Source organism: Scleropages formosus, chromosome 15 (genome assembly GCF_900964775.1).
Source record: "Scleropages formosus chromosome 15, fSclFor1.1, whole genome shotgun sequence".
Classification (NCBI taxonomy): domain Eukaryota; kingdom Metazoa; phylum Chordata; class Actinopteri; order Osteoglossiformes; family Osteoglossidae; genus Scleropages; species Scleropages formosus.
In genome coordinates, this window is record NC_041820.1 from 14,238,795 (window position 1) to 14,248,132 (window position 9,338).

General features: G+C 38.6%; 1 protein-coding gene across 2 annotated transcripts; it reads left to right on the forward strand.

The window, feature by feature from the left end:
* Window positions 1–2,540: 2,540 nt before the first annotated feature.
* Window positions 2,541–8,271, forward strand: synj2bp (synaptojanin 2 binding protein). Of its 2 annotated transcripts, none has more exons than XM_018727458.2 (4): window positions 2,541–2,758; window positions 5,234–5,370; window positions 6,133–6,228; window positions 6,305–8,271. In XM_018727458.2, the coding sequence occupies exons 1-4, from the start codon at window positions 2,695–2,697 to the stop codon at window positions 6,458–6,460; spliced, it is 453 nt and encodes a 150-aa protein (XP_018582974.1). In that variant the 5' UTR covers window positions 2,541–2,694; the 3' UTR covers window positions 6,461–8,271. The 2 variants fall into 2 exon arrangements, with proteins under 2 accessions (XP_018582974.1, XP_018582975.1); XM_018727459.2 differs by having other exon boundaries at window positions 2,560–2,758; window positions 6,133–6,225.
* Window positions 8,272–9,338: the final 1,067 nt, after the last annotated feature.

Genomic DNA, 9,338 nt, shown 5'->3' on the forward strand with positions numbered 1-9,338 from the left:
TACATAAACCACATAACAATCAAGAGGGTTTGCAACACCTATAGTGTATTGATTTTGTTATATTCAGTTGCATGGGGTAAAAGAGCAAGTGTAATATTAGTGTTCAATGCATTTCAGTTTCTTTAAACTTTTGTCACTTTGCTGTGGTTCCATTTCATTGCGTATTGTTAACATTTTTCTAAGTATATTAATCAAATTAATTGTTTACTCTTATTTAATCATATTCAAACAAGCTTCACATATGCATTTCAAAGCTACATTGGAATGGAAAAGATGGCTGCAATAAAAAAGTCATTACAAAAGTGCATAGTTTTCTTTATTAATGATGAGTATGTAATTTTCAGTCTACATACTGTATGTGGCTTGCCTGTGATGGTCTGGCGCCCCATCCAGGGTATACCCCTTTCATCTTAGCTCACAGTGATTTCAGGATAGGCTTTGAATCACTCTGTCCCTGAAAGGATAAGCAGTTAACGAAGGTGAGTGAGATGTTATCTGAAATTTATTAGAAGCATTGATAATCTGCTGGATAATGCTGTTTAGAATTTTAATGTTGCATGCTTTTCACATTGTTCTACTGTATATTAGTTATATTAACTTCTCTTTCCAATTAACCTTGCAAAAATATTAAATTGCTCTCTGCAGTACTATAAACTACAAATTTTCAAAGTAACTGAGGTGCGTTCGTGATGGAGAAACATTGAGTTTGCCAAAGTTTATCACTTGAGTTTACTGTAGGAGCTCTTCTGTTGTACTGTTTACGAGAAGTCTGCATTCCTGTGAAGGTTTTTAACACATGAAGAACAACTGAAGCACTTCCATATATTCGTCCGTTATCAGTAATTGTTGGTCGAACGGAGGGCCGTTTCCTCAGCTTAATCTGAAATTATACATTGTGTGGTAGGGTACACATAAGCACTTGCAATGTTTTTTACCTTCTGGCCACTTTCAACTTTAATATCTAAACAATTGATGTTAATAAAAACCTATCTTTGTTTATGGGTTAGGTTCTATTAAAAAATGAAAGCCATAAAAAATACCCTCGAACACTGCAATCCAGCAGTTGTCAAAAACTGCTTGCCCAGACAGGGTTACAGCGAGTTACGGTCTCACAGAAGCGTACAGTGTGATGCAGGATACACAGCAGAAGTGACTCCACAACATCTCAGTGCAACACATACACAACACTGTCGTTGCTATTATTTTTAGGTATGTTTTAGTGCCAGTTAATGGCTGGATGTGGAAACACAAGTTCTTTTCACTTCAAAACTGAATTTTTTGAGGAAAAAAAGTGGAGAAAAAAAAAAAAAACAACTCCAAATAAATTGGAAAATGTATGTATAATCAAAAATTGAAAGCTTGTAATTTGAGATGCCAAGTGTGCATTTCTGTCCCAAAACAGGTGATTCAAGTGTGGTACAGACTAAAATACTTGTTGCTGAAGTAAAGGAAAAAAAAAATCCATATGACTATGCAAACATTCCATTTCATTGAGTAATGAGCCCATTGTATGAAAAAAGGTCATATATGTTCATAAGCTGTTCTACAGGTATTCAGTTGTGCAGGACCTGTTGTTACAAGGGATGAAAGCACAAGCTGACAAGCTATAATGCAAAGCATTTTGGAATGTCCCCTACACTGGATTCAACATATCATATTCATATTTAAGAAAGTATTCCCTGTACAGCAGAGCATTCTAAACACTGTGACAGCTACTGGCTCTCAGTTCAGCACATCCCTAGACCAGTATTATTGTTTTAATATTGCTGTCATCATGTGGTATTTGCAATTTTTTTTGGTTTGCTTTAGTTTCTAAAGGCAGCCAGGTATAACCGGTAATATTCTTTTCTGATGTCAGAACTCAAGGGGCCATTCTGCTAAACAGGCATGTTTTACAACCGTTCTTGATATTCTGTATTTTTCCATCAATGCACAGTGTAAAATATAAATTGGCTAATAAATTGCCTTAAATTGATTAGCTTCACACAGACCTCATATTCCCTTCTTCTGTTCAGAAGGACAGCCTAAGAAAGTCTGGATGATAGATTCTGAAAACATTTCTTTGAATATATAATAATTTAGTTCATTCAGGTACCGTTTAAAAGATGTAGAAATATAAAGCGAAACCTTAAAAAATGCGCTCACGGGTGTCCAAAGATTTTATTATTGCCAAATATTTTTAAATGTTTCTTTCCGTTTTTATATCGCGGTGTGTTTCCGCGCAAATAAACGCTCTTTTTAATTTTCACTTTATAAAAAATGTGCGGACGACCAAAACGAAAGCTACTGAAACTACTTGGAAGAAGTGATAAATTGTTTTCAGAACTGAGTTGAGTTGAATTGAATTGAGGCGCGCTGATTAAGCATTATGATTCTTATTTTAGCCGGTGTATCCCTGATTGGTTAATGACATGTCTGCGTCACCTTCGCGATGCCCCTCGACCCGTAGACTCCGCACTTTAGCAAAGAGAAGGGCTGGTATCCAACCGCTCTTACGCAAATTTATAGTTCCGGAAGTGCAAGGACGCACTGCCGCTAGAGGGCAATTAAACAACAATTCCCATAAGCACTTGCGCGTTGCGGGCTGTCTGGGACGCAGCCTGAGTTCACCTTCACTCCGCTAGTCTTGGAGCAGCTGTTTTTTTTTTTTTTTTCTCCCCCCCTTCTCCCACAGACTTCGCGCGACGGGACACCATGAACGGATCCGTGCACCGCGCGTCCACTGTGGTGGATATCCAGTTGAAAAGGGGTCCCGCCGGTAAGAGGGTGACGAGGGAAGCACACGTGCAACGTTGTGTGGCGCATTTCGGCGCTTTTGCTAGTCGAACGTGCCTCCTCCTGCTGTGTTAACAGGCCAAGTTGAACTCTGTTCAGTTCAGGCGAGTTTCAGTTTGGCCCGAGGGGGAAAGAAAAGCGTCTGCTGCCCAGAGTTTACCCGAAACACAGATATTTATCGGAATATTTTACTTGCTTTTGTTTATGCTGTCTTTACTTGGTGGAAGTACACTGTTGGGATTTGTTTTTTTTTTTTTTTTCCGGTGTGAGGAAAAGGAAAGCGATGCTTGGGATACTGCAACCGAAAGTGACAATTTCCCCTGGTTTCGTTTCGCCACTTCAAACCAGCTTCAGCACTGCACCTGCGCTGTGGCCTACTAGTCATCGCATTTACATTGATTTATTCATTTAGCATATATATGATATGTCTTTGTCCAAAGCGACGTACATCTCGCAGAAGTACAATTTTATGCATTAGTTAAGAGAAAGACACAGCTGCAGACATGTGACTCAAGTAAACCTAGTTCGTTACCTACCACTTGCTGCACCGAGATTCATCGTTCGAGTAGGTGCATAAAACACGGGATAGACAAATCCCGATACCCTCCCACCAATTTCTTTTAAATATTACAAGATACACAAATAAGCAAGGCCAATGCTGGAGTAGTGGCTGAATAAAGGCTTATCTGGGGATGCTCATGAAGTTACGGTGCATGAACATTTACACCTCACACGAGCTGGAGAGATCTTGGACGAGGTGGGTCCGGAAAAGGTGAGTTTTCAGACCCTTTTTAGAATGGAGACAGAGTTTCAGCAGTTCTGAGTGAGAGGGGAAGGTCGTTCCACCACAACCGAGCCAGAACTGAGACCCTCCGCTCTTTACCTTTCATGCACGGGACCACCAATCGAGCAGAAGTAGACAAGTGAAGCGCTCTGGTTGGGGGTGTCGCAGTTGATCAAGTCTTGTAAATGGCTGGGAGCAGTTCTAGTGATGCTTTTGTAGACAATATCCAGGGTCTTGAATTTGATTCGGGCAGCTATAGGAAGCCAGTGCAATTAAGTTTGATCGCAATTAGTGTTTAAATCGTGTTTCTTTCTTGTGCAGTGTCAGAAATTATATCTCTATAAGCCTTATCTGTAATGGTGTTGCTACTTTTTGAGTCCAGCTGGATATTGTTTTCTCTGATTAATCGCAGCTTTTATTGTCCATCATGTTTGTGCTTCATCAATCGTGTCCACAAACTTACACAGGTGTAGAGTTTATTATACTTGGTGTTGTGTTCCCGTGCTGTACGTGGAATTTCCACGCCACACGTGTTCCTTGACCTGGCACAAGGATCCACGTCAGGGATCTAAATGGGTCTTAATCAGTTTAGAGCAAGCAAACCCTGGAGCAGAGTCCATTACAGGTAATTTAAGGTGGGGGGGGGGAATGTGTGCAAACCAGATAAAATCATGGCCCTCTTTGAAGTTTGGCAATATTTCATTGAACTTGAAACTTTTGCCAGTCTACTGATATATCCAGTTTGGTTGTGTTCTGATTACATTTGTATTTTTGACAGGCATGATGCATCCAATGTATATGCTCAAATTATCCTCCCCTCTACCCATTATCACTAACCAGTTGTCCAGTAGAGTTGTGAAGGTCTGGTGTTATGTCCTGGAAACGAAGGGTATGAGGCAGGGTATACCCTGGGCAGGGCACCAGTCCATTGCAGGGTTACTTGGGCCTACTCTTCAAAATGAAACTCAAGTCTCAAGATCCCTGTGGTGATGTCATATCAGTCTGGGATGGGTTTTTTTTTAACATAGGATTGCATTATGCTTGTATTTTTTTAAACTTCTTCTTGCAGTAAACAAGGAGTGTGTGATCATACTTATGTTTATGGTGTTGTGAGCCCTCTAGTAGAATGCCTACTACTGGTTTAAACATAGTTTTGATGTCAGTTTGACAGCTGTTTGCTGTGGGTTTTTTTTTTTTTTTTTCTCTCCCTGTTCACCAGGTGCCTGAAAGCAGTCAAGTTTGAAATGCCTGTAGTACTTTTCATGAAGAGGTATAGAAAACTGGGCTCTTGAAGTTTAAGGCCATTTACATTTATTCATGTGCTGCTGCTTTTCTCCTAAGCAACTTAGTGTTAAGGTTATAGTTATTACAAGCTTACAATTATTTACCCAGTTATACAGCTGGGTAGTTTTACTAGAGCAGTTTAGGGTAAGTACCTTGCTCAAGGGTACTACAGCCAGAGGTGGGGATCAAACCTGTCACCTTTGGATTCAGAGGCAGTAGCTCTAACCACTACACTACCAGCTGTCATTTTCATTTGCATGTCTCAGAAAACATGGTGAAGGATTGTGCAGCTGAAGTTTGTGTTCTGAACTATTTGCCTCTGTAGTTCTGCAGAAATGTTGGTGGTGTTTGATTTGTAAGTATTCATATTGAATTTTATGTTTTTCTCAGGTCTGGGGTTCAACATCGTTGGGGGTTTGGACCAACAGTATGTGATGAATGACACTGGAATCTATGTGGCCAAAATAAAAGAGAATGGAGCAGCTGCATTGGATGGCAGGCTAAAAGAAGGTGACAAAATACTAGCAGTAAGTAGTGCTGGAGTGCGAACTGTTTCAAATTAAATCATTGTTTCCTCAGTAAGCTTGAGAGGCCACCGTGTGGCACTGCTGTGCCACAAAAGCTTGCAAACATATGGGCGCCGCACAGTGGCCAGTTTTAGAACTTACTGACAGCACTTTTTTTTTTTTTTTTTTTTTTTTTTTCCCCCCCCACTGTATGCATGCATATGTTACAAATATTTTTTGATATGGCTGGTTTCAGAGAAAGTTTGTGTATAATGGAAATGATATCAGAAGGTGCCTACTGAAAAGGATTCAAGAACAGTTTTGAGTGAGCAGCATAAATATGAAAAGGACTTAACTTTAGTCAAACTTGAGGATAATGTTTTCTGAATTTTTAGTTCATCCTCGTATGATGACTAATTGGCAGTGGGTGTGGTCATGTGATTTACTGGCCATTCCACTGTATTGTGTACCATTTTTTTAATAGTTAATATTTAATGACTTCTTTCATTTTGCCAAATAATCAGCCATTGTGGAAGATGTAAGTATATAAGTTTTACACTGGACTCATTCCAGTTCAAAGGTTTACCCAGGGTATGTCTTGCATGGATGAACTGTACATTTATTAATTTAGCAAACATTTTTCTTCAATCTATCTTTTCCTAGTAATTGCACTATTTCACAAATCCTGCTCTGCAGACCACCCTGCAAACACAATGATGGCACAAATTATGTACAAGAACATAGAGCAGAATTGTTCTGTAAATTCCCTTTTTTGTGGTTCAGATTAATGGACACAAGCTGGAGAACCTATTGCACAGTGCAGCCGTGGAACTCTTCCGGACAGCTGGGGAAGATGTGCAACTTCGCGTTCAACAGGCGGCAAGTAGTGCTTTTGAGAGATTAGTTTGCAAAAGAGATGGTGTTTCTCCTGCTTACCGGCTTTCTCTTTCTGCAGCCCCCAGTGCCACCCGTCAACGGTCCCTCAAGCTCACGCCCTGATAATGAATCTTCGTTTCCTGCTCTGGGGTACTTGGGCATCTCTTTGGCAACTGTTGCGGTTATTGCTGTGGTCTGTTATCGTTTCAAGCTTTTTACCAGGAGGCACTTTTAAGTACAACCCCCCCCCCTTGTTTTTTTTATTTTTTTTTATTGTGAAATTTTTTTTTCCTTCAAGAATGCCAAGATAACAAAGACATCACATTCAGGTCTTTTCAGTCATATCTGCTTAACCTGCAGTTATTAAAATGAACTTTAAAACTGGTCAGAAACCCTGTATGCTTTTCAAACCTTTTCACACCGATGGCGTCGCAGGCAGGACACAAAACATCAGTGTCAGATGGAAATCTGTGGAGCTGGTTATAGCAGTCTTTACTCTTCCCTCTTTATTCTGGCTGTGCACATTCACTGTTTTATTTGCATACCATATTTCATTATGAAGGTCTGTATTTCTTATAGACTTTTTTTTGGTGTCTGTTGAATGGAGTCACATTGAGTTATTTTTAAGATTCTGACCAGACAAACATAATATGAAATGATCAGTGTGAAGATGTATTTTATGCACACTGTGAGTTTCTCTAAAGTGAGACAAGCTGCTTTTCTTGTGCTTCTCAGAACAGAGACTAAATGCATTGTCCAGTATGCACACCAGTTTACTGGTATTGAAATCTTTTCATCTATGTCCATCAGCTGTGGACACAGCTGTGTCCATCTTATAAATATTCTAAATGTTCACACTAAGATGTAATGCTTACAGCACAGAAGACATCACATTTATTGATGGTTGGGAAGACCTAATCTTAACCTGATGACCACATATAAATGCTTCCTTGCAAATGAGCTTTTATGAAGCAGTTTTGTACTGTAACATAAACTTGATCCCTGTTTGATCAGACTTTCTTTTGAAAGACCTTCAACAGATGTCTCAGGTGTTTTCCTTCAAGTCTCCAGGTTTCACATCTTAACTTCAGTCTATATCACTTGTTCTTAGTCTCATGAATTAATGTTGTGTGTGTATATATGTACCTAGAAATGTCACTATAGATGTTGAGATTGAATCACTGCAGGCCTTTTACCTAAAAAAAGAAAAAATATATCTGCTCCCACTAAATTTAAAACAGTTGTTTAAGGGAACTTCAAAGCCTTAATGAAGAGTAATTCTTAGTCTGACAGATGCATTCCTATCATTTTGAAACCATACAGTAATTTGGTTCAGCCTTGGCTGGTGGTTGTCTGTAGTTTTACTAAAGGAATTGAATGCTTTTTACATTTACCCAGATATTTCACTGTTAGGAATTGCTTTTTCACAGGTGGGTTTTCTTCCCCAAGTTAAAAGAAATGTGGCTATATTGTATGAAGTGTACATGCCTACACTTCCCTAAAGTAAGAAAACGGACCTTCTCAACAAAAAGTGCCCTGTGACACAATTGTCAGGGTTAAAGTTAAAAAAAGCCTTATGTTGAGTCATCTCTTAGCATTAATTTTGATCCCTGTATTTTGGTAAAATGCTAAATTAATCCTAAATGTTTAGTCAGCCCTTGATAGCAATGAAAAAAGCTTGTGAAAATGTGTTATTTTGATATTGGCAAATAACTATGGGTTATGAGTCTTTAAAATGGACTTAGAACAGAAATGTAAAAACCTCTTCCATTATCACATGTTAATTTCAGCACTAAGGAAAAAGGGAGTGAGTGGAGTTGCCAGAATGAAGGTTAAAAAGTATCTTGCACTCGTGTACCGGCTTGTCCGTGTCCCTTAAGTTCAAGAAATCCTCCAAGTCATGTGGCCAAAGTTGCTTGGAGTATGGAGTCTATTTTGTGTTGTAAAATATCTTTGTACCATTTGTGTATCTCAAAGGTCTGTGTATAATTATGCCTTAAAGGGGAATTTATTTTTACATGCTGGAAAACCAATAAAATGTAACCATACCCAAATCTTTATTTTTATACTTTCTACTTTATAGCTGCACTGTTTTAGCTTGATTAAAATGTCATGCAGATTTTAAAAAAATCTTGAATATTCAAATTGCCTTAAGTATTACTTTTTGAAGATGACTTTGCCTACCTTTGTCTCACCAACATTAACATCCCAGTATTGAAGCTGTTACTATTTTTAGAGAGGTGATCTTTAAAGGTCGAAGGGGGAAGGTTCGTATATATTCGCTGCAAGCCATCTCATAGAGACATCTTGTTTGTCACCATGATTTCAGAGTAGATTTATAATTGTTATAAGGAGCTTAGCAACATGAACATAATATAATTTGCTTCCAAATGTTTGTTTTTTTTTAAAAAAAAAAAACTAATTTTCTTTTGGAATGTAATTTCTAAAGACCCCCCCGCCTTAGTGATCTATGTATGGAAGTTAATGTCCTGGGGCATTTACCTCAAATTTAACCTGCCTTTGAGTGTCTTTGGAAGGTGGTAAAACAGAAGAGGATGCTGTCAGGTGTACCATGGAAAATCTAGTACTGGCGCTCCTCTGCTATATGGTGCCAATATAGATTAAAAAAGTGGTAACTACAGCAAAAAACAAAACTGGGATTTTACCAAAGGAAAATGTAACTACTATGGACTGATTACACATCATTAGACAGTTTTAAAGTATGCAGAACTATTGAGCTCTTTATGCTTTGGGATGATAGATCCAGTTTGGCCAGTTTTCATGAGTACTTGCAATAGATACAGAGGGATCATAAAAGGTTGGTCTTACTGTATAAATTCACACTTTGTTTAAAGAACGCACAAAGCAAGAAACTAGTAGTGAAAACTAAACTGACACTGATGATGACAGCAAACCACTTAACTGTATTTCATGTATCTTATTGTTGTGCTTGCTAAATTCAAATCCCTGTTATTTACACAGTACATTTACATTTATTTAGCAGATGCTTTTGTCCAAAGCGATGTACATCTCAGCAAAAGTATAATAATACATAGCAGTTAATGTATGAACAGTGTGTGACGTGAATCAGACATGAGTGGGAGTTCTTGCCA